Source organism: Mustela putorius, unplaced genomic scaffold (genome assembly GCF_011764305.1).
Source record: "Mustela putorius furo isolate JIRA1106 unplaced genomic scaffold, ASM1176430v1.1 tig00537350_pilon_pilon_pilon, whole genome shotgun sequence".
Classification (NCBI taxonomy): Eukaryota; Metazoa; Chordata; class Mammalia; order Carnivora; family Mustelidae; genus Mustela; species Mustela putorius.
In genome coordinates this window covers 25,794,300-25,819,280 of record NW_025422471.1, presented here as the reverse complement: position 1 = coordinate 25,819,280, position 24,981 = coordinate 25,794,300, and the positions used below count along the sequence as shown (strand labels likewise).

Below are 24,981 nucleotides of genomic sequence, written 5' to 3'. Positions count from 1 at the left end.
CGATCCCAGGAACCTGAGATCATGACCTGAGCCAAAGGCAGCAGCTTAACCCACTAAGCCACTCAGGTGCCCAACTTTTAAATTTTAAAACAATATTCTCTCTTACAAAGAACTGAGAAGCCAAAATATATTTTTTAAATTGGCCACATTCAAGCAAGATTTAGTAAATTGGGCATATTTACTGAAAGACATTTATTCTGGTTGTTCTTTAGATAATTTTCAAAAGTGGAAAAGGGTATACATGCTAAGACATTAGTAATATTCCATTTCTTGAGCTCTATAGTGGCGCATAGCTGTTTATCTTATTCATTTTCAAACTGGACCCATGTACACTCTTTTGTGTGTGATACTTTGAAATTGAAAAATATATATTTAAAATATTTTGGGGTGCCTCGGTGGGTCAGTCAGTTAAGTGTCTGCCTTCCTCAGGTCATGATCTCAGGGTCCTAGGATTGAGTCCTGTGGCAGGGAGCCTCCTTCTCCCTCTGCCCCTCCTGCCTGCTCATGCACTGTCTCTCAAATAAATAAATAAAATCTTTAAACTCAAATATTTTAAAACCTTAGGACAGAGTTTTGAGGGCAATAGAGAAAATGACTGATGTTAGTATCTGATGCTTCAAAAAGTAAATTAAATAAAATGTTTGATTTTATATAATACCCTGAACGCCAAAATAAATATATATTTTTAAAAATATATAATCTTTATCTAGTTCATTAAAACAGTAAATGCTGCATCTGCAGACAAATAGCTGAGGCATTGTCTCTGAAAATCACCGTGGCGGGGGAGGGGCGGGAAAAACAGTGGATATATTGCCCATTCTGCTGTTGAAGGTGCTGTCGTGAGGTACAAAATTAGTGAAGACCTGAACCTCACTCTTTTGTTCTTAAGAGGCTAGAAGAAAGTGAAGTACAAAGTATTCTCTGTGTGGGGCGTCTGGGTGGCTCAGTCTATTAAGCATCTGACTCTTGATTTCAGAAGTCATGATCTCGGGGTGGTAACATTGAGCCCAGTGTTGGGCTCCTCTCTGGGCGTGGAAGCTGCCTGAGATTCTCTTTTTCTCTCTCCCTCTCCCTCTGACTCACCCACCCTTTGGGCACTTGTGCTCCCTCTTTAAAAAAAAAAAAAAAAAAAAAAAAAAGTGCTCTCTGTGTCTATAATAATAGGAAAAATTTTTATCAATGAATAAAGACATATCACAAATAAATTGTGATATACTTAAAATGGCCCCTAGAAACATAGTTTAACATGGGGGTAATGCTGGTTCCATGATAATCTCTTAATAACAGTTAGGAAGAAAAAGACTGGGGAAAACAATTAAGTGTCCCAATATTTAGCATGCACTTTTAAAACTTTAAGCACACTCATGGTGGTGACAAAGATTAAATAACCCTGGCATGTTTAATAGGATGAATATATCTTATTTCTATGCATCTGGGTTTTTTTTCTTTTTTGTTTTAAAAAGATTTTATTTATTTGACAGACAGAGATCACAACTAGGCAGAGAGGCAGGCAGAGAGAGAGGAAGCAGGCTCCCCGTCAAGCAAAGAGCCAGATGTGGGGTTCTATCCCAGGACCCTGGGATCATGACCTGAGCTGAAGGCAGAGGCTTTAACCCACTGAGCCACCCAGGCGCCCCTCTGTGCATCTGTTTTTGTTTTTTCCAGCTTCTGAAACAATCTTCCCTTTGTATCTCATATGACCTAAATAATCTGTTCCTGGCATTTATTACCTAGCAAGATCTTTATTGCATCTCACTTAAAAAGAAATGTAAAAGTGAAGACCTCATCTTTTCTCCCGATGGAAACTTCATAGGCTTTTTGCAGCTCCTTCAAGCTGTTGATCTGGTTGCACAGTTGTTTTAAGTGTGCTGCATGTTTTTCTTTCTCTTTTTTCATTTCCATTCGGTGCCAGTCAATAAAATTAAGTCTCCATTTGCTTAGTTCAGATATGATGTTTGTCTGAAAAATAAATACACCAGCAATTAAGCAGTTTGTTTAACATTACTTCTTAAAATTACACTGAAATTAAGAAACATTAAAGATAATCAGAACAAGCAATCAACATAAGAGCTATTTATAAAAATCCCTAATGAAAATGTCTTCAACAGCCATGACTGTTGTTCTCAGTTCACATTCGCCATACTAGGGAAATGAATTTTTTTCCTATTTTAAGTTATTTTGTATGAAACCTTGTTGTTCTTTAAAAAAAAGGTCTCCTTCACTAGTAAACAGTAAACAGATACTTTGTTTATTCAAGGACTTCAATGTCCATATTAAGATGGCTCAGGGAAAGCAGAAATGTAGGCGTATGGCTGAGGCTCAGCCATAGGACTGGGAAATTACTTAGATAGAAGTGGATAGTGGAAACCATGGGACTGATGCTTTCTTCCTTGAAATCATTTATCACAAAGGACATTGTACAACAAACTGCTGAATCTGACCCCTTTTCACTCTACTGACTGGCATAAGTAAAAATACCCAAAAATTATGTTATCAAAGAAACTAGGTAACAATATGATTATCTGAACCTAGAACAAATTAAATGACTGGGAGTGGCTACTCCACTGAACTCACACCATGATTAGAAGGATGAAACCTGTTCCACAGGGGAAAAATGGTAACAACTATAATGAAAGATTATTTCTAAAATTTATAGTTTTAAGTAGTAGAGAAATGTAAATGCCATAGAACTCTCATGACCATAATTTCACTGTGAATGTGAAATCAGTTGTCTCAAACTATGTTTCAGAAAAACTGTCATTTTCTGCATTATATAGTAAATAGCAGAAAAAAAAAAGAAAAGCCATTTCTGTAATACTTTGTTTTATTTAGAGGCCAATAATATCACTAAAATAATCAGATTTTGTAGTCTTAGCAGTTACACACCGTGATTGCTCAAAGCAGCTATAAAATGAATACACGTTGCTAAAATTGGATCTTGTGTTTCCTACAAAAGGAGACATTTCCCTTCTTCACAGCTATGATATGGTCAGGCTTCACTAGGTGTCTGTGTCACACATAGGCTGAGTCCTTAAAAACATCTGAGAAATCCAGTGGAAACCCATAGTAGCTCTTTCTACTGAAAAGTATGCTATTCAAAATGTGGGTCCTGGACTCGCAGAATCACCTGGGAGCTTGTCAGAAACGCATATTCTCAGGGCCCTGGTCAAGACCTGCTGAACAACAAGCTGCTGCTTAACACAATGAGCCGTATGGATAATAAAGACTGAGAAATACAGATTTAAAACACTGGACTGATCGGGGCGCCTGGGTGGCTCAGTGGGTTAAGCTGCTGCCTTCGGCTCAGGTCATGATCTCAGGGTCCTGGGATGGAGTCCCGCATCGGGCTCTCTGCTCAGCAGGGAGCCTGCTTCCTCCTCTCTCTTTGCCTACTTGTGATCTCTCTCTGTCAAATAAATAAATAAAATCTTTAAAAAAAAAACAAAACACTGGACTGATCTTCTCAGGAACTCTTTAGTTTTTAATTCTTTTCACAAAATCTTTCGATTCAAAGAAAACAGTGAGTAGTGGGATCACAAGCAGAACTGTTATCCTACATATTAAACAACTGTAACTGAACAAGTGTAATACCTTAAGCCCTGAACTCCAAAGATCCAGTACATTTTCCATCTTCTGAAGGTTTTCATTTGAAATAAGAAAATCGCTCACAACGATTTCATGGACGTCTGCATGACTAGAAATAGACGCTGGTGAGGAAGAGTCACCTAAGAGGTTAGAGCTGAAAAAATCCATGACAGGGTGTGAGGGTTTCCTTGGTGACGACACTGGCGATGACCCTGGAGAAGAAGGAAAGGTATTGTGGTCAGGCTGGAGGATGGATAACCCAAATGTAAGGAGTTCTAATGGAGGGTGACATGTCAATTACTCACCGAGGTGGAGTAAAATGCAGAGAAATGACCTCTCAGTGTACTTACTTTTAAATTGCACTTAGGCTGAAATTAATACTGTAATTTTAGTCCTGTCACTGATTGAGGACTGACAAGCATGAGATGCCTCCTACCCTCCCTCCCCAAAATGACCTCTGTCCCAATCAAGGATGCTTCATATATCCAGTTCCAGTGTGAACTGAAGGTATTATCATCTGCATCATCATATCAACATTTACTAAATGCTTACTATCTTCCTGTAATAAAAGTGTTGTAAAGATGTGCTCTCCTAATACATGCTGGTCTGAGAGACAGGCATTATTATCTCCACTTCACTGATGAGGAAACAGGTTCAGAAAGGGTTAAGCAACTAACCAAGGTCCCAGTGGTTGTATACAGGTCATTACTACTTTATGTAAAACACTGGTATGTGTTTTAACACGACTAAAATTCAACTCTCTAAGTAGAAAGAGACTAGTACATACTAGTACAGATAATAAGATAATCAGTTGTAAGGCACACTGTTGGCCTTCAACATATGGGTGAAAATATGTACATATATATGCATACATATAGGTCTATATATGTATATATGGATATCCATAAGGATATTAAGGATATATCCATATATCCATAAGGATATCCATATATACAATACATACACATAATTCCCACCCTCTGCCCCTATACATGGTGGAAGCGGGGGGATAGAGGGATGGGTGAAAGAGCCAGAAGAACTGGCATCTCCTTTTAAAAAGCAAAAAATAGAAAAGGTTACTCTTTTATCACATGTGCATGCTGGAATTAGAGACTATTTATCATCATTTCTCACATACTTCAGTTTTGTTATGAGGGTCCTAACAACCAAGATTAAAAGCCCTCCCTATCTTCCTTAGTGAATGAGATGAGTCAAACAAAGATAAGGCTAGTACAGAACTTGTTACTTAAAAGTAAATCAAGAATTCTTTGTGAAAGGGAAAGTCATTCCCTATTATATATTTTTACATAAACAATTTATCAACAAATGGTTTATGCTAGTCAAATATGAGATACTACCTACCTATTCTGAAGAATAATCCCAAAGAATAAAAGCAGAGTGACAAAGTATGTGAATGTTTTCTTTCACTAGATTTCACCAAGATCAGGACTTGTGGGAAATGTAAGAGGCTCTGCTTTTTATTTTTTATTTTATTTTTTTACCTTTTAAAAAAGATATTTATTTATTTATTTATTTGACAGAGAGAGAGAGAGAGAGAGAGCACGAGTAGGCAAAAAGACAGGCAGAGGGAGAGGGGAAGCAGAATCGCCACTGAGCAGAGAGCTCGATGCGGGGCTTGATCCCAGGACCTGAGCCGAAAGCACAGACTTAACCCAATGAGCCACCCAGGTGCCTCTTTATTTTTTATTTTTAAACATATATTCACTTTTAAAAAATAGAATCACATAAATGAAGAACTTGAAATGTCCCCCAGGGATTACACTGCCCAAGCCTTTTATTTACAAGTGAGAAAACTAAAGGGTAAAGATACTTCTTATGCGATGGCTTAAATGGCCCATACATTATATAACATTGAGTCACAGGGCAAGGAAAATGTTCTATTTTAATTATTTTAAAACATTCTGTGTCAAAGGAAAAGTTTCAGTCTGGGGCTAGTATCCTTTTATAACCGCTGTAACACTTGCTCCTCTCACCTTTCAACAAAGAAAAGCAGACTTCAGGCTGAATACAACACATTCACCAGCGGTATTCAATCAAAACTTAATCATTGTGTTTTAGTTTCATTTATTTTTACCACTTTTTTTTTTCAAAGATTTTTATTTATTTATTTGACAGACAGAGATCACAAGTAGGCAGAGAGGCAGGCAGAGAGAGAGAGAGGAGGAAGCAGGCTCCCTGCTTGAGCAGATAACCCAATGCGGGGCTCGATCCCAGGACTCTGAGATCATGACCTGAGCCGAAGGCAGAGGCTTCAACCCACTGAGCCACCCAGGTGCCCCACCATTGTTTTCTTTTATAAAAAGGGCATATTAAGAGTTTTATAATCAGCAATGGCACATACAAATTTTCCTTTAAATGAATTTAAGCAAAAAATGAATATATCTGAAGAAAAAACACAAAAAGATAGAACAAGTGGTATGAAGATAGGACAAAAATCATATACAAATGCCTGAATGTTGGGAAATAACGCACTGGTTCATGAAAACATTTAAATGGGCCAAACTCTCTGACATCCCAATAATTCTTCTAAAGGATTTGCCCTCTAACCTAGCAATTTTAAGAAAGGATGCCACACACTGTAACAGATTAACCTGTCTTAATTGTAGTATTTTGGAATTTTATGAAATTATTTTAAACAGTTATTAGTTAATAAATTAGCAACAGCAACATTTAAAAATCCTGCCAATAAGTAATATGCTGAAATTATTCCCCTTACTACACAAATGTTTTTCACCAAACCACACAATGTCATATATTAATAAAAAGAAGCTAAGGAAAAGTCATACCATCTGTCTTTGAATGACTTGAAATATTTAAGTCACATCCTTTTCCAACTTCCATCCTTGTTTCTCTTACAACAGGGCTATTTCCTGCTGAAAAGAAAATTAAAAAAAATTTTTTATTAAACCAAACAACTCTCATATTAAATGCCTAAATGCACATCCCTAATTTAAGAAGGTAACAGTATCTAAGATTTTAGAACAAGCAAAATACAACATGCTGGGGAATGAGGAACACTAAGTCAAAGAATAAGAAGAAAGAAAAAAATCTGAGACTAGAAAACATCTTATTGTACTATCAGGAAGCTCAACTTTACCCACCAAATGCAGATGAAAGATAATTCAGCCTACTATAGCATTCAATTCATACTAAGAGACTAAGTGGATAAATGGCATTAGAACTTGGAAAAAGCTGTGCTATATTATAACACAGGTATTTCCAGGTGCCTGCTGCTCTTCACTAGTTGTAATCAAACAAAAATGACAGCGGTTCCCCCAGAACAGAGACTACCTCACTTCCACCTTAGGAACCCTCACTCAATATATGGTGAAAAGAAAACAGGAAAACTTCACAAGGATGGCTGTGTTTGAGGCTTATATATACTTTACCAACCTCCACATAGCCTTAAACCAAGCAACAGCAATACCAAGAGGAGAAAATGGGATGATAAATTTATAAATTCTAACCAAGTCTATGTGTGAATTGGGATATCTAAATTCACTGCATGTTGTATGCTTAGATCTCAAACTCTTTGTGAAAAAGGCAGAGTATTAATGAATAAATACTATCTTGCACGCTAGAAAAGAACAGGTCTTGAATCCCAAGTGATGACCCTGAAAGGCTGGAGCTGGGGCAAGGAAAGGAATCCTAAATTGTGTCACTGGGAACAATAGTACAGTAGTAGGGCAGCCAGTGGAAAAGGAAACAAGATTTTGGTGATCACAAAAAGGGTAGAGACACAGAAGGCAAACACATGGATTGATCATTAAACATTTTATGACAGTAGGCAGCACTTTGGGTTTGCTCAGCAGGAACTACAGGCTGAGGTACCCAGTGTAATCAAAACATGGTCAAGATCACTGATGAAGAATGAATAAATCCCAGGGTCCGATCTCTTGAAATCAGTTAAAATTTTGGGCAGAAAATGTTCAGTGTTAGAATGTTTAGTGTTAGGTTCTGGTCCTATTTGATGATCCAATGCAATAGGCTGAAGACTGAAGAGCAATGAAAATTCCATGTCTGCAGAGGGAGAGGAACCAAATACCAGGGCTGTAATTTCCCATAAGCCCACAAGCCCGCTGACTCTGAGTAGGCTGTGTCCTGTACCTTCAAGGAGAGATCCTTGGAGTTATGACTATTTTTCGTAACTGCCCATTGCCAGGCCCATCTTAGGAGGGCTTTCTGTGCCCTTTTAAGGAATATTTACTTAGGGTGAACTGTTTCGGATCTTGTACTTTACTGAATACGGAATGGATAGGTGAAAGGAGGTTTATCCTCTTTTTTCCACCTTCCATTCATCTATCAATATACTTCTTGGTATGTATTAGCTTTCAATTCTGTTCCTGACATAGTCCAAAATGGGTTCATCTTTGTGGTGATAATCCAAACAGTCTTCCATACTCACAAAAATGCTGCCGACAAAGTCCTAGCAATGGTTCATAAACTTAGAAGGTTCTGAGGGTTACCTATCTTTAATTTGGGGCCTTGGGCAATTAGTTTCCAAAATAACCCTGGTATATAACCGACTGGAGTAAGTAGAGATGCAGTATATTCCACTGAGCAATATATAATGGCTACCATGTTGCTTTAACACTATTGTTTTTCATAAAAGTAATAGGCCAACAAAGTTCATATAAAAATCCAGCTGTCATATAAGAGCCAAGAGTAACATTAAAATGGAAAAAGTTCCCCCCAGATGATAGTGATACACAGGACTGAGAAGAATCACTGGAGAAGCATTTTTGCAATCCTAGGTCAACAGCATTAATGAGCTCAGTAACATCTTAAATTAAGAGATATCTTTAAAAATATACATAACCTTGATTATGAAGAATATTATCAATTATAGTAGGAACCCGCACATCTGGCACCACTTCTCCTTTAGAATGACATGGCTGTAGAGCACCTGATTCAATGTTTGGGGTCACGATAGTGTAACGAAGCAGTTCTTCATATTCTTCCTATGAGAAGCCAAGGACAAAGAATGTATTACAATAGTCACAATGGATATTCAGGCAAAGAACAATAAGGCCCAATTAAAAATGTTCTCTACTTCAGTTCTCAAAATAGTATTCCCATGTCATAAGGAATGTGTATTTTCTTAAAAACAGGACAAATCCAACAAGTAAACCTACCCAGATTGCTTCCAGTGATAGGACCTTAGTACACAGATTCCTTCAGTATGTCAATTTAGCAATGGTGACACAAAGGTAACCTAGAGTAGGTGCCTGAAGCCAATCAGCAGCTCCAAGGCAGAAGAGCCCTCCCTCCAAGGCAGCTCCTTGCAGGTGGGCAGAGACATGGTTAGCCAAATGTCTGCTTTTCGGAAACCTAGTTTGAAGATGTTCCTCCCAAAGACTCCACAATAGGACAATCTAGGGATGAAAAGGAGTTGGATCGTGGCTTTCTGACAGCCACGATCCAAAAACAGCCACTCAGCAACAACCCTGAGTCTCTTTTCACAGCATGGAAAGAGTATAAGGGAAATATTGGAAGAGAACAAATACTGAAGATAAAAAGAGAACATGAATGCAAACCTGTTCCACTCTAGCTGCTGACACCTTCAGGGCACATGAGAAAGGAGTGATAAAAAATAGAGGAGACAAAGTGTAGACCTTATGCAAATATTCCTTAGGTTTAAAAAAAATTAGAATTTCCTAACACAGATACTTAGCTATTTCTTTACCCAAATCAGAAAAGGATACCTGTGAAGTAAAAAATATAGTGGAACTTAGTCTCTATTCACAAGGGGTTGGTCATAATGTAACAAATATTCCTACTAAAAAGGAGTCATTTCTAAGAGTCTTATGCACAGACCCAGAGAATATCTTTGTATTATAAAACTGGGGGGAAGGTTTTCAAGAATGTTAAATGTTATTATTCTAAAGGATTATTTTGTATTAATTTTTCTCCATAAGAAGTTGTTTAGCTCAGATAGAGAACTATCATCTTATTAGTCATAACTGTTTTATTATTTGGATTCACCTTCAGTTTGAAGATAACCAATGGTCAAAGCTACCTCTTTGAAGGGTCCTAATCAATACCTGAAGTGAATTAAGTGAATTCTGTCTAGTATTTTATATATATATATATAAAATATGTAAATATATAAGAAATATTTTATTTATTTATTTGACAGAGAGAGAGAGAGAGAGATATCACAAGTAGGCAGAGAAGCAGGCAGAGAGGGAGGGGGATGCAGGCTCCGGCTGAGCAGAGAGCTCTATGTGGGGCTCAATCCCAGGACCCTGAGATCGTAACCTGAGCTGAAGGCAGAGGCTTAACCCACTGAACTAGCCAGGCACCCCGTAATGGGTTATTTTTTATTTAAGGATCAAAATTAATCAATATTGGGCACCTGGGTGGCTCATTCGTTAAGCCTCTGCCTTTAGATCAGGTCCTGATCCCAGGGTTCTGGGCTTAAGCCCTGCTTCGGCCTTCCTGCTCATCGGAGAGCCTGCTTCTCCCTCTTCTCCTGTTTGTGTTCCCTCTCTTGCTGTATCTCTCTCTGTCAAATAAATAAATAAAATCTTTAAAAAATAAAAATAAATTAATCAATATTGTCTTTCTATTCTGGAGATTTATTCTTTTGATGTACAGCTTTGTCTCCTGACAAAATGACAACCTGGGAACTCACAAAGTGTTTACATTTTTTAAAAAGGTTTACAATATCTGGGTTTTTTCCCCCACCAGCAACAAGCTATTCTTAGTCATTAGCTGAGTGTCCTACAATTCAACTCAATTCTGACACTATCCACTGCAGATAGCAGCAGATTCCACAGAGTAAGGGCTCAGTGCCATAAGACTTCACCTCCCCCAATCTCAGACACTAGTAGCAAGCCCAAGCCTTCCTGGAGCTCAGGGTGGGTAGGTCTAAAAGTTCCAACTCTCTAAACATGTGGTTGACTCCTCAGCAACCAGGGGGGTGCAAAAGTCACCTTGTAGTGTAACACATTTATCACTCTCATTATTTAAGAAATTTCAAAGGTTTTTGACATTGTGTGCCAAAAACAGGGATGAGGACCAAAATGTATTTATTATAAATCATAATATCAAAAGTATAAATGAGTTAATCAATTCTTTTCTAAAGGAAGTCTGGAAAAGTTAGAGATAAAAACTTCAGGAAAGCACTGTTACCTTAAAAGACAGTACTAGGTAGAAGTACATCCAAACGGAAGGCAAGGATGAAACATGTACCTAACAATTCCAGACTACTTTTACCCTAATAAAAAGTCACAGCTATTTTTTCAATAGCTTCCAATTTCTAAATCTGTAATTTCAATTAAAGGAACACATATGTTTCATAAAATATCTTCTTAAAACTTTTCTCATATTACAGTGTCAAAAACAACTTACTCTATTGAAGCATAAACATAACATCCAGTTTTCCCCTTGTAACTGATAGAACTATAAAATTCAAGCTATGTATCAGCTCTCACACTTAAAAATCTACTCTAGAAATCTGAATCCACATTTCCAATAATAAATAAACATTTAGAAATAAATGTAAAAGAGTTCATTAAAAAACCACACCATTTATCTGTCACCATCCAGGTCCCACGCAGCAGAATGTGCTGAACGTTGTAGCAACAGGGATTAGAACCTCGAGTAGAACACGAAGGAATCTAAGTCCCCAGAACTCTGGGTGGTTTGATATTATACTAATTTGCATTAAAGTGAAAGCAGCATTCAGAACAGAGACTTATACTGAGAAAACCTTCAGAAAAAAGTTTCTTGAAATTTCCAGCTTCTCTCATTGTGCTGTTTGAATCTTTTGCATGAAAAGTGAAGAGTTCATGACTATTTTCTGAAAGGTTCAAACAATGTAAGGTATGTGTGTCCCAAAGTCTGTGAATTCTTGGCATCTGATATTATTATAATTTGTTATACACTATATATAAAACATAATTATAAATGTAAATGGCATGAATAAGGGAAAAATGTATTCCTAGTTTTCCCTCATATTGTCCCTTGTTTAAAATAGAGAAGTCACGACAAATTTAGACATGTCTTCCTACCTGAAGATCTGAAGAGACAGAACTGCCCCGCTCAGAGTCATTCTGTAAAACGGGAAGTGAGCCTTTCTCCTCATCTGATGACATTCTACACAAACACTACAACATAATAGAAAATCACTTGATATTTAAACTAAAATAACATGTTCTCTACATATACCCACATCCTATCCTGTAAATAATAATCCCGTGAAATGTTAAAATCACTCAACATATTGAGCACCCACAAATAATTTTTAAAAAAAAGTAAAAGACTCAATTCCCAACAGCAGTGAGTTTTTAATATAGTCAAGAAGATGACACAAATCTATGAAAGGTTAAAGAGAAATGGGAGCTTGTCAGACATATCCACAATGGGGTCTGCTGAGAATAGATAGCGATCACTGTACTTTTTTTTTAAAGATTTTATTATGTATTTGAGAGGGAGAGTTAACAAGAGAGAGTACATGAGGTGGGGCGGCGGGGGGGGGGGGGGGGAACAGAAGGAGAAGCAAGAGCTTCGTGACTCCTTGCAGAGCAGGGAGCTGGATGCAGGGCTCGATCCTGGGACCCTGGGATCATGACCTGAGATGAAGGCAGATGGTTAACCAACTGAGCCACCCAGTGTCCAATGATCAACGTTCTTGAGCAATGTGTGGCAATCTGTGTGCTTTATGTTTTCCTGTAAGATAACTGTGCAAATGCTTTTGTGCAAATGCTTTGCTTGAGAAACTTAACATTTGGGAATATTTTAAGAAAAGCAAGACTGTACAGAACAATAGATTCCTACATGCCACAGAAAAATTGTTAAAAGCCCTAACCAAAAAAATAAAATTTCTAGTAAACAAATTATTTAAAGGACAAGTAGTGAGGCAGCTGGGAGGCTCAGTTGGTTAAGTGTCTGAATCTTGATTTGGAATCAGGTCATGATCTTGAGGTCCTGGGACTGAGACCCATGTTGGGCTCTGCGCTCAGCGTGGAGTCTCCTTGGGATTCTCTCTCCCTCTTTCCCCCCCTACTCTCCCTGCTTGTTTGGGTTCTCTCTCTAAAATAAATAAATAAATCTTAAAAAAAAAATAAAGGACAAGTAGTGACTATTCAAACTATCTGAACACAGTTATATGGAAGACAATGGTGAGGAATGTAAGATGAAAAGTCCTGTTCTCATGGATTATAATCTGTAGAGACAGCCAGACATACATAAAATACAAATGATTAACCAAAAAAAAAAAAGCAAAAAAAAAAAGCTAGTACACCAAAACAACAGAGAAGTACAAAGTAGGGAGGAAAGAGTAGCTATTTTTCATGGGGTAGGATCATGATGGTGAAGAAGTGGAATGGAAAGAGAGTAGGTTTTCATGGAAAAGATGAACCAGGTATTGAGATCTAACAGATTAAAGCTGTGAGGATGTGCTAGGCATTCGAGCAGCAGAAGCAGACACAGAGGCATGGGCGTGTATGCCAGGAACATAAGTGGTTTGTAAGGCTGAAGCAAAGACTGCAGAGCAAGACTTGGCAAAGGATTGAATAGGCAAGGAAAGGGGCAGCCAGAACATGGAAGATCATGATCATGTCAGGTCAAAAAAAATGTGTTTTTTACCTTAGAGAGGTAATGCAATGTTTTAAACAAGTGATGACATGATTAGGCTTGTATTGTAATGTCGGCAGCTTCCAGATGTCTGGTTTGGTAATCAGACAGATAATAGTGCCACTCTCCAAGGCAAGAAATGTAGGAAGGTAAGCAGGTTGGACAGAGGACAATGGGTTCAGTATCAGAGGAGTTGGGTGTGAGGCATCTGAGACAGGAAGTGTAGCTTTAGATATGCAGGATATGGCCCCAACCATTACACTATACACCAGGGACTGCCATTCACAAGGGCTACAATGTGAATGGTGCTTTCTGGAGTTAAGCAGTGAGGGAGCTCTGTCCTGGAGGTACAGGGTAGAGATCAAGTTTGAGGAATCATCAGCATAATGGGAAATACTGAACATGGGAGAGGATAAGATCACGTATAAAAAGGAGTGTCAGAAAGAGTTCTTATTCTGAGGTCCATACACCCAAATTATATGCAGTATTTTTAGAATAAATGCATATGTGTATTTTTCTAGTAAGAGGATCCTTAGCTTTTTTTAAAAAAATATTTTATTTATTTGTCAGAGAGAGAGAGAGATAGAAAGCACAAGCAGGGGAAGCAGCAAATAGAGAGAGAAGCAGGATTCCCACTGAGCAAGGAGCCTGATGTGGCACTTGATCCCAGCACCCTGGGATCATGACCTGAGCCAAAGGCAGCCGCTTAACTGACCGAGCCACCCAGGTGTCCTGAGGATCCTTAGCTTCTAATATGTGTTCAGAGGGGTCTATAACCCTAACAAAGTTAAAGGCCTACTACAGTAGTGGAAGGAGATTAAAAACTAGAAACACTAACATTTAGTGTTTCTAATTCAGCTCTTCTAAGAGAAGAGCCAAACAGAAAAGGAAGTCAGAGTGGTAGAATTATCAGAAAGAAAAGCATCATAAAAACTTGGGGAAGGGAATGCTTAGTCAGATGCCAAAGAAAGATGAAAATTGGGGTCTCCTGAATACTGCAGTAAGAAGTTGCAGACATTTACCTGAACAATTTCAGTGGAAGGTGAAACAGGTCTCAATCACAGCAGCCTGAAAAACAAATGAAATAAGAAAATTCAGGTAGAAAAGTCAGATATGGGGAAAAGTACAATATTAGAAAGGAAACATGGGCTGGGATTCGTTCATGAAAACTTAACTTTATTCATTATTACTGTGTACACACCTGGTAAGTAAACTAAGTCGCAGCATGGCTGTCTTTAGTTAAGCCAATTAGGGAGGATAAAATAAGCACACACACACGCCCAGCAAGGAAGGGCTGCTTAATGGACGTCAAATCCACCACCCTGGTAACCTGATTAATTTCTATATTCATTCACTTCTTTCAGGATGTATTCGCATGCCCTATAGACAGCAGGAGTGGAGGTGGGCTGGTGCCGATTATTCAATAAAGAAATAAGTTGAAAAGTTGGGTCAGAATTCAAAAAGAGTCTCTGAATAGACACTGCAGCCACAAAACAACTACTGTATTTTTGGAAAATAGGACATTAGGCCTTCCATCCGCCCTGCTTTGATGCCAGCAAGGTACGACAGTTTCTTTGAAACTCTACAACCGCAGCATTTTCTTACTGTTTCTAGGTTCAGAAAGGAGAAAAATGAAGCTTGCTTTAATGGGTGGCAGATGTGAATCAGTTCACTAAATTTCCAATCTTTTCTAACCCAAGATACTAGAAACCACGAGATAAGAAGTTCTGGGTACTTCTCGATTGCCAGAGAAATCAAAGTACGTCTTGGTAAATACCTGGCTGCTAAGGAAAGAGGGGTCCAGGAATTCAAATGTAACCCCAAGAGACAGGAAGAGTGAATTAATGTGCAAGCTGGCAGCAGGGTGACGTCCCCGCGCTCTTCACCCATCTTAGCTGCAGTAGAGGAGATACGCCAGCCCCGCCCCACGTAAGGGACTAGAAGCAGAGGACACCAGGTGTGAAATTCTGGAAGGGCTGGAAGTTCTCTTCGATACCTTCTTTCCCACCGTGGTTTGAATCACACTTTTTAAAAAAGCGTTAGCCATGGTTACTTTTCCCCTTACGTTTTAAATGACCGGAACCTATGGCGATAGGAACCGCTATACTTCAAGTACCCCTCACTCCTGTCCTCTGTTCCCGGACCCCTCGGAGGGGGAAACGTCTACACCTTGCGACCCGCAGAAGAGCACAGAGCCCACGTCTCGGGGAAGACGCCACCGGCTCCGTACTGAGTCCCGGGAGCGGAAACCGGAGCCGAGGCACTTTCAACCCCACTCCACTCCCTCCGTCGGGGGCGCCGCTACCCACCGTCGCGGCTCTCCACAAACCCAGACGCCTGCCTCCCCTTCTCGCCGCGTCGTAGCCGAAACAACAGCGGTAAACCGGCTCCCTTGGCAGCGACCTGACAGTTTCAAACTGCAGAGAGGAATAAAAGACGGCCCTGTGCATTGGCCCCGAACTTCAGCAACCTGGGATTTGATTGGTCCCGGACTTGGGGGCGGGGCTCTGGACCGCTGTGAGGGGAGACGCGGGCATTAGGTTACTTAGGGAGAGCCGTGCTCCCGGCGCAGGCGTGTAACGAAGGGGCGGGCTCTTAGGGAGCCCTGCCCTGCTTCTGAGAGCTAAGCACTGCGCGTGCTCAGTTTCCGACTGCGGCTGCGACTGAGGCGGTTATGGGAGTGGTTTTGATTAGAGGATGGCAAGCTGGGCTCAAGTCAGCCAGGGCGGTATGTTGTCAATTTTCGATAGTACCCGAGGCCAGTGTGTGTGGTCCTCGTGCATAAGAATCATCTGCGTCCATAATGTCCTGCAACAGAATCACTTGGAGGTGCTTTTTCTGACCCCCCCCTCCCCCCCGCCTTGATTCCTTCCGTCTTAGAGCCAGGGAATCTGAGTTTGTTTTTTTTTTTTTTTAAGATTTTATTTATTTATTTGACAGAGAGAAATCACAAGTAGATGGAGAGGCAGGCAGAGAGAAAGAGAGGGAAGCAGGCTCCCTGCTGAGCAGAGAGCCCGATGCGGGACTGGATCCTAGGACCCTGAGATCATGACCTGAGCCGAAGACAGCGGCTTAACCCACTGAGCCACCCAGGCGCCCCGGAATCTGAGTTTTTAACAAAGACTACCATTGATTTCGATGCAGGGTTCAGCGGACCATGATTTAAGAAACTGCTGGACTAGGTTTTACTAATAACCTCATGGGTGTCAAATTGCAAGTCGGACCCTTCTGGCGAAGTGATTATGAATCCTGTAATAATCAGGTCATAATTATATCCTGGCTCTATCGCCTATTAGGTCACCTTGGATAATGCTACCCACATAATAGGGCTGTAGGAAGATTAAATGAGTAAATATATCTAAAATACCTACCACACAATATCAGAACTACTAGTCTTTCAACTTGTATTAGCAACAGATGTGGTTAAAGGTATCTTAATGATGAAGGAGCAGGAGGCTGGCTGAGGACAAAGCAAGAGCTGGCGCCTTGCACCCCCCCCCCATCCACTCCCCTCCATATGTGTAGCATTCCTCAGGCACCCCTGACTGCCATAAAATGATAAATAGTTAACTTGCTGAGATCACAATCCTGCAAGACAGGAGTCTCCCTTGGTTTGCAAATGTCCTTGAGATTACAACAAAGAAGTTACCTTATCAATAGCCCAATTTCCAAAGACACAGAACTCAGTTCCTCAAGCCCTAATGTCACCCTCCCCTCCATAAAAAACCGAAGGAGGCGGAGGTAGAAGGAAAAGTAAATAAAGTTAAATTTCTTCTAAACCTAAATCTCATTAACAAGGATGCTTGATAGCAGGAATGTAACATTCCACCAGACTTCCAATTGTCTTTACTTGATAGCAACTAAGCCTTCAATATCCTGATAGTATTCTTTGCCCCAACAGCCCTTCTGAACACCCCTTTGTCCTCACCTACCTAACTCCTGTGTATATAACCAACCACTCCTCACAACCCGGGGCAGCCGCATCTCCGCCTGCCCACGGGCCCTGTCCCCGTGCTCTAATAAATCACGTTTTGCACCAACGACGTCTTAAGAATTCTTTCTTTAGTCGTCGGCTCCGAACCTCCTCACCCCACCGAACCTGACTTAGGTTCTGGGACTTCATCATTAGGATCCAGGATGCAAAGGATGCGCCTCAATCTGGAGATCAAATAATGAGATCTGGGTGAGTTTTCAGACTCCCTTTGTTACCTGGAGGGCGAGGTATCTGGATTTTTTTTTATTTGTTTGTTTCTGTAGATAAAAATGGCAAAACCTGGGTCTCATCTTCCTACCTGTTGGTAGAACAAGACCTCTACCAATGAGGAAGAGCAGGCAGTTTCTCTGGCACAAGCTATGCTTGTGTTCCAACCCCAGGCCCTTCTATACCATGGTTATTATAAACAGAACACATTCCTACTAATGCGTATGAATTCATAACTGGTTGAGATTGGTGTTTTTTAATTGAATTGCCACCTGGTGATTGCATACACTGTGATCATTACTGATGCACTTATCCTTTTGCTCTCCCGCCACTTTGGCTCCATGTTGCTCTTCTTTGTCTTCTCTCTTTTAGGGGATAGATTTTGTAGAAAACCACTGGTTAAGACATCTCTATTCTTCTGTGAAGCTACAGAGAAAGAGACCAAACCTAATCTGGATGTTATGAATTTGAAACTCATTCTTTTCCTAAGCTTCTTAGAGAAGGGAGAGGAGGGAGTTGGAGAGAGAGAATCAAGCACCCACAAACTCACAGTAATTAAGTTGCCAGCTTGAACCCTCCATAATTATTCATTCAAGAACATTTATTTAACATTCATCATATGCAAAATGTTTTGTTGGTGCTAGGAATACAGTGGTAAACAAAATATACACAGTCTGCCCTCATGGAATTGGGAACCCACACATGTGAATAAAAAATTATGAGTTATGTTTGAAGAAAGGGGAAATCAAGAAATGGCTATTTGAGAACATACATTTAAGCTGAGACCTGAGGATGAACGAGTAAAGACCTTATTTTATCTAATAAATATACATGTGTTACTATGTTCTGGGCACTCTACTCATTAACTCATTTAATCCTCAGATTTTCTCTTTAATATAGATGTTATACCCATCCTTGTTTTACAAATATGAAAACTGAAGTTCAGAGAATTTATGTGACTTGCCTAGGATCACACAGCCAATAAGAACAGAACTGGTGTTCCAATCGAGGTAGTCCAGACTCTAAAGTCCATGTTTTTAATCACTCAGTATGTTCTGTTGAGAACAACCTGGTAGTTATGGATTGAATGGCGTCCTCCAAAAAAGATATTCAAGTCCTAATCCCTAGTATTTGTGAATATGATCTTACTTAGAAATAGGGTCTCTGCAAATGTATTCAAGTTAAAATGAGGTTGTTCTGGATTGGGGGAGGGTCTAGTCTCCAAAAGCTAGTGTCTTTATAGGAGAAAGAGATACATGGAAGAAGATGGAGGTGTTACTGAGAATCAGTTGGAAAAGAAAGTTCAGTTCTGTTTTATTTTATTTTTTAAAAAGATTTTATTTATTTATTTGAAAGAGAGAAAGGGAGAACACACGCAGGGGGAGCAGCAGAGGCAGAGGGAAAAGCAGGCTCCCCACTGAGCAGGGGATCATGACCTGAGCTGAAGGCAGACACTTAACCAACTGAACTATGGCGCTCAAGAAAAGTTCAGTTTCAGATATGCTGTCTGAAATGCCTAGAAATGCAAAAGCACTGTCCATTAGGCCATTTAACATACATGTCTCGAGCTCAGAAGAGACCAGGACTCAGAGAAATAAACTGGAGTGGCTTTGCATAAACATCTGTAGAGGACTTCAGAATGACTCTACTTCTTCATCTCTCCCATATCAATGTCCTTTACCATGCCCTCTCATTAATGGCCGTTGGGATGTTAACAAACATGATGGAAGCCAAGGCTTTGAAGACACTTGTGTGATTGGCTTGGCTTTATTCTTGCCCTCTTTTATGATCATGGGAACATCCCTAGCCTAGTCAGTTGGAGATGAAAGACAAGTATATTAGACTTGATGGGCCTGGTCATCCCAGTGGAGGTCTTCTGAGATCAATCTATAGCCAGGGGACACCCAGACAGTACTTAAGTGCAGTCAAAGATGGCGGGAGCACCAGGCCAGTTTGCAGAGTGTTGAGCTCAATGAACATTGACTGCTGAAAGGCACTGTGTTTTGGGTGGTGTGTTATGTAGATTCACCCTGTAAGAGATAACGGATAAGATGCAGTTTAAAGCTGAGAACCTAGATGAGAGAGCCTTGGGGGGTGGGCAGGGAATGGGGAGAGGAAGGTGAACAGAAAAGAAGGTTCAGAATGGAATCCTGGAGTCAGCTAAAGTTTAGGAATTGGTATCAGTGGAGGAGCAACAAAGGAGACCAAGAAGGAGGGGCCAGAGAAGTGGGAGGAGAACCTGGAGAGGCTTCAGTAAAATGGCAGTGAAGTGACTGATGAGTTTGACAATATGGAGGCGTTTCCATGGGCCCTAAACTCTGAACCTCTGCTCTAATAATCTTTCATCTTTTAATCATCACCGTTTTAGATTCGGCCATTGTTGAGTTTGGCTTGCATTGCTTCTATAGTTGCATGTCTTTGTATCTTTTTTCTACAATTTACCCTTCACAATAGCGACAAATTATCTTCTTAAAAGAACATTGCATTGCATGTCTTCTTCCTCTAAAATCTTCTGTGGTGTTATATAGCTTTTGAAGCCCTCCTAAACTTGGAAGATCTAGGCTAGAGTCTTTAAATTGTTCGTGTACGAGGTGTACAACTTTAGGAAAGCTTTATATCTTTCATGAGCCCAAGCCTTGTTTTTTTAAAGTTGAGAAAATAATAGAACCTCTCAAAACTAAATCTGAACCTGAACCTGAACCTGAACCTGAATCAACTATCTACCTACGAAAATTATTCCCTCTTGAAGCTGGGGAGATGTCCACCTGGTTAGATTACATGTGCCGGTCTACTTTTCAGTTAAGTGAGGCAATAGAATATGTCTGGAAGTGAAATGTACTACTCCCTGAACTGGTTTTTAAGACTTTAGTTATGTTTTTTCTGAGCCTTCTGCTTCCCCACTGTGTTGAATGATCATGTGGAATAAAACTCCTTTGCCAATTCTGTAATATTAAAAAAACATGTTTTTTCCCTTAAAGTCACTGTATTTTGGGGTCAGTCTGTTACAGCCATCACTCTAATATCACTTCTAGGTGGGTATAGATGGATATATGATGCTGTTGAGAGGTAACATATGTGAGATTATTTAGAAATTTTTTTAAAGTGAGGCAAAATCACCATAGGGTTTGAATTCATAACCTTTCCCAAGAAGTCAGCAGGAAGCTTTTCTGGCTCTCGTTACCTGTTGGGAACACTTAGTATTTGTGGTGGCAGGAGTTGAAATCCATGTCATTTTTGCTAGACCTGGTTTAGGAGATTGATTTGAAACTCGTTTCTTTTTCAGGTCATCCCTAATTCATCTAAAAGGGCTTCTGTCTCCTTACCCTATGATTTGTTTAGCTGGACATTCCTCAACCTGAGAATCTTTAACACTAATGACTTGTCCTAGGGTAGCAACTGTAATTTAGCCCATCACTGTGATTTTATGGAGAAAAAGCAATAAGGTCTAGAAAGAAATAGATTTGTTTTTCTTTAGTTGCAAATCTGGGTCCACTCCCTGGCCCTTTTATTGCAGAAGGGTGTTCATTTCTTAGCTTCCTCATCAGCCTTCTTTTCTTCCTAATTACTTAACGATTCATCCTGGACCCTCTCCATTAGCATCCTCTCGCCATGTAAAATCTTCCCTACCCTTAAGATTTCTTTTTCTGGGGTAAAACCATCTAGGTCTAACTGCAAGAGGCAGGATTAATTCATTTTTCAGAGAACAAGGTTAGTGAGTCCCACTGATGTTTTGAGTGCTACACAGATGCTTTATTCTTGGGTCTTTAGGGGTTCTGAGATGGGTTTGCAAATCAGGGTAATTCAGCCCGGTGATAAGAATCTATGCCAGTGGAGTCTAGGATTGCACATGCAAAAGCTACCAGAAGCCACTGCACTTATCAACAGATTTCATATGATTGTTCAGTAAAAGCTCTGCAGGTCTGCACGGGTCACCTCTCTTGGGATTCTGGGACTGAACCTCAGAGCCAGCCATGGGCCCCCTGCAATCTGGGGGTTACAGCTGCAGAAGCCCAGGAGGTGGGAGGTGGGAGGTGGAAGGTGAGAGGTGGTGGGGGGAGGGTGGGGAGGAGCCAAGGAAGGAGCAGCAGCCCGGGCTCCTGCTCTTGCCCAACCCACAAAATCTCTCATGAAGAAGTTTGTAGTCAGAACTTGACACTACATTTTTAGTCAGGAAAGAAGCAGGAAGAGAAGAGTGTCATCTCCTAGGAATCCAGCCCTGGAGAAACAAGGAAAATTCTTCCAGGGATGGTCTCCCTTTCAGAGTGAGGAAAGAGGAAACCTTTCTGTCCAGCTGATGAAGTGTGTGTTGATGTGGCTAGCACAATCCTCAGAGAAGATGGAATTGGTAAGCTAGCCAAATTCTGTGGAATGACAACGGTGAGCTGTGGGTGGGGCAGTGCCTCTCATAGGGGCCCTCACAGAACTCTTAGCTCCCATCTGGCGCTCCCGGCAGCAGGTGTGAGGCTCATAGTATACACCCCCCCACACCCCAACACATGACTCAGGGCATAAGAGAGCTAGTAGGTTGCCTGCAAGAGCGAAATGTTCAGGTTTTCCTCTTATCTGGTGGCTTTACAAGGATCGTAGAGCATGTTGCTTCAAAGTTCAGTATCGCATAGACCAACATATTTGCCAGTAGGCTGAACTTCTACTTTGATGGTGAATAAGCAGGTTTTGATGAGGCAGCCAACAGCCAAATCTGGTGGGAAAAGAAAAGGTCTTAAACTTGTGAAGGAAAAATCTCATTCGAAGGAAATAGTTACGATTGGAGATGGAGCCACAGACATAGAAGCCTTTCTTACTGCTGATGTTTCCATTACATTTAGAGGAAATGTGATCAGACAACAAGTAAGAGATAAAACAGAATGGTACATCACTGATTTTGTGGAGCTTTTGGGAGAACTTGAAAAATAATATCAATTTTCATACAGTTCTTAACAATTTTAAGGTTAATTTTTTTTAAAGATTTTATTTATTTATTTGACAGACAGAGATTACAAGTAGGCAGAGAGGCAGGCAGAGAGAGAGAGGAGGAAGCAGGCTCCCTGCTGAGCAGAGAGCCCCATGTGGGGCTCGATCCCAGGACCCTGGGAACATAACCTGAGCTGAAGGCAGAGGCTTTAACCCACTGAGCCACCCAGGTGCCCCTAAGGTTAATTTTTAAAAGCTATACAGTTTGAGGGATGTCTGGCTGGCTAGTTGGTAGAGCATGTAACTCTTGATCTTAGGGTCATGAGTTCAAGCCCCATGTTGGATGTGGAGCCTACTTAAAATAAAAAAAATTTTTTTTTAAAGTTATACAGTTTGATACTGTTCACTTACAAGTACCTGTTATAACTTAATAGGTAGATTTGGTACTGTTTTTCTCTACTTCCAAGTAAACTATGGAAAATTGCTTTTTTTAACTGCAGTCCCTATATTGTTATGACAATTAATTATCTGGAGAGTTTTATAATCTGAATTCTTTATTTATTCTCCTAGTTGTATTTTATTTGAAGCCTTTAAAAAGTAGATAGTAACTTAAATACTTTCACTCTTGAGAATATAGGTTAAACAGCTTTTAGTGAACATTGGTTTTCCCTTTGGTAGGTAAATAAAAGTGTATCCATGTAGTAGGAAAAAAAAAAGAACCTATGCAATTCTAAATTATGCCCCCACTTCCTTCATTCCTTTCTTTTTTATCTTTCCTCTTTTTTCAATGGAGGGAAGGGAAGAGAAGCTAGATACAGCATTTGAAAGCAGATTTGGAACGCTGTGGTAGAACTTGTTTCATCTCCTTGATGGTACCTTTTGTGTAGATTTTTTTTCTTTTTTTTTTCCTGTTTCAGTTTGTGAGGAATTATGCCAATCATTCCACCTCCCATCTATGGACACGTTCCAAAGTTCAGTTGTAAATGTATTGTTTGTAAGTTGAATTGCATCTTTCTGTAGAAAAATGAAAATATTGTAACTCCAAGATCAGTTCAGTTATGATTCTATGATGGGGCTGAAATGTCATTCACAAGCAGTAACATAAAGTAGAAAATAATACCGTCACCATACTAGTGAGTTTGATAAGGAGGAGAAATAATAGGAAATGAACAAGATTTTATTGTGTGTTTATCTTGAATGCTGATGAAAAGGACGTGGTTATAGGAGTGGGTTGTGTGGTGCACCCAGCGGGGGCTAGTGAAAGTGTAATGAACACAGGGAATTGATGGGGTAATGACAGGAGATGAGTAGACACTCAAGGTTAGCGTGAAACCCATCTATGTGAGTGTGCCTGCCGATCTCACACAGGTTCACAACAGGTTCACAAGTTGAAATGTTGGTCTCACTTTATACAGTCTGTGTCTGGGTCTTAATGGGTCTCCCATTTCCAAATTTGTTGGAAGATTGGTGAAAGGAGATTGGGATTCCCAGATCATAGCCTCCATTGTGTTGCTTACTACTCAAGGTCTGTCTTTGGTCTGATATTAATTCCCAATATTTATCTCCCTCCATCCCATTGGGTCTTCTGAGTCCCTTGTTTGCATCAAAATTACATGAATGGTTTACTAAAAACCCAGGTTTCTGGGCTCTACCCTCAGGATTTCTGATTAAGCACTCTTAATCAGAAGAGTTGGGATGGAACCCAAGAATTTGTATTTCGAACAAGTCCCCAGGTGATACTGACTCTGTTCCTGGGGCCACACTTTACCCTAGGTCAATCCAGGTCCTCCTCTGGATTGTGAGCAGCATTCTTTCTGGCTCCATCCAAGCTTCAGGCTTCTCCACCCGGTCACAATCAGACATCTCTAAGGCTCTGCTCAGGACCTTCCAAGCTTCCTATCTAGTGCTCTGGACGTTGAAGACCGTTTCTTTCCTAAGTCCTGAGGATACCGTTCCAGATTGAAGACTATGGAGCCCTGTTTTGACAGCTGTCCACCTTAGAGACCTCTGGGGTCTTGGGACTTGGAAGTCTCTTCCCTTCACCCCAGTTCCTGCGATTCTTTGTAGCTGTCTGTAATGTATTCACCCCTCACCCCTGCAAATCCACTCTCTGAAGCTCAGCTTTTTACCCGCTCCTCTGAGCAGCCCTAGGTCCTAATTCATCCTCTTCAAGGGGGGTGTCTGATCCTGAAAGCCAATGTGTGTCACATCCAATAGCTTTCAGCAGATATCTGTTCCCTGCCTCAAAGCTGCGGGTTGTTGAAGCTGTGAAGTGGCTTCCAGGGAGCCAGTCCCCCAGCTTTGGCTCCCCAATCTGTAAGTTTGGATTCTTCCCGTGTACTATCTCATCACTCAGATGGTGACCGTTCTCCTAGGGAAGCATATATTTTGCTATTAGTTGTTACAAAATTCTCCTTAAATAAACCATGGGACCAGGACTACATGCCAATAAAATTTAATTTGATGATATTCAGGAAATTGTGAGGATTTTTCAGATTTTTTTTTTTTTCAGTTTCAAGCCACAGAAGCCTTGAGGTAAAGCCAAAGTCTCTATAGTATTTCTTTTGTTTTGTCCCTACCAACCTATCTTAAAACAGCCTTCCTCTTGACTGGTTTCTGTGAATCACAGGGGCTGGCTCACATGCAGTCACAGAGCATATTCTCAGGTGCCCAGGAACCAT

General features: G+C 40.3%; 1 protein-coding gene and 1 pseudogene across 6 annotated transcripts in view; one reads left to right on the top strand and one right to left on the bottom strand.

Moving 5' to 3' along the window:
• POC5 (POC5 centriolar protein) overlaps positions 1-15,637 on the bottom strand; it is a 35,440-nt gene extending 19,803 nt beyond the window's left edge. For 2 of the 6 annotated variants that reach the window (XR_006604982.1, XM_045074419.1), the window contains exons 1-7: positions 15,498-15,637; positions 14,211-14,256; positions 11,625-11,720; positions 8,426-8,567; positions 6,393-6,479; positions 3,592-3,797; positions 1,783-1,959 (exon numbers count right to left, since the gene is read on the bottom strand). Coding sequence is in view for 5 of the 6 variants with exons in the window: in XM_045074419.1 (XP_044930354.1) it covers positions 1,783-1,959; positions 3,592-3,797; positions 6,393-6,479; positions 8,426-8,567; positions 11,625-11,708 (696 nt within the window). In the remaining variant the exon portion in view is untranslated. Of the gene's footprint in view, positions 1-1,782; positions 1,960-3,591; positions 3,798-6,392; positions 6,480-8,425; positions 8,568-11,139; positions 11,221-11,624; positions 11,721-14,210; positions 14,257-15,497 lie in introns of those variants that run through there. The other 4 variants (XM_004766848.3, XM_004766849.3, XM_013063709.2 and 1 more) reach the window with 4 other exon arrangements.
• Positions 15,638-21,634: 5,997 nt separating this feature from the next.
• LOC101691831 lies at positions 21,635-22,303 on the top strand (annotated as a pseudogene).
• Positions 22,304-24,981: the final 2,678 nt, after the last annotated feature.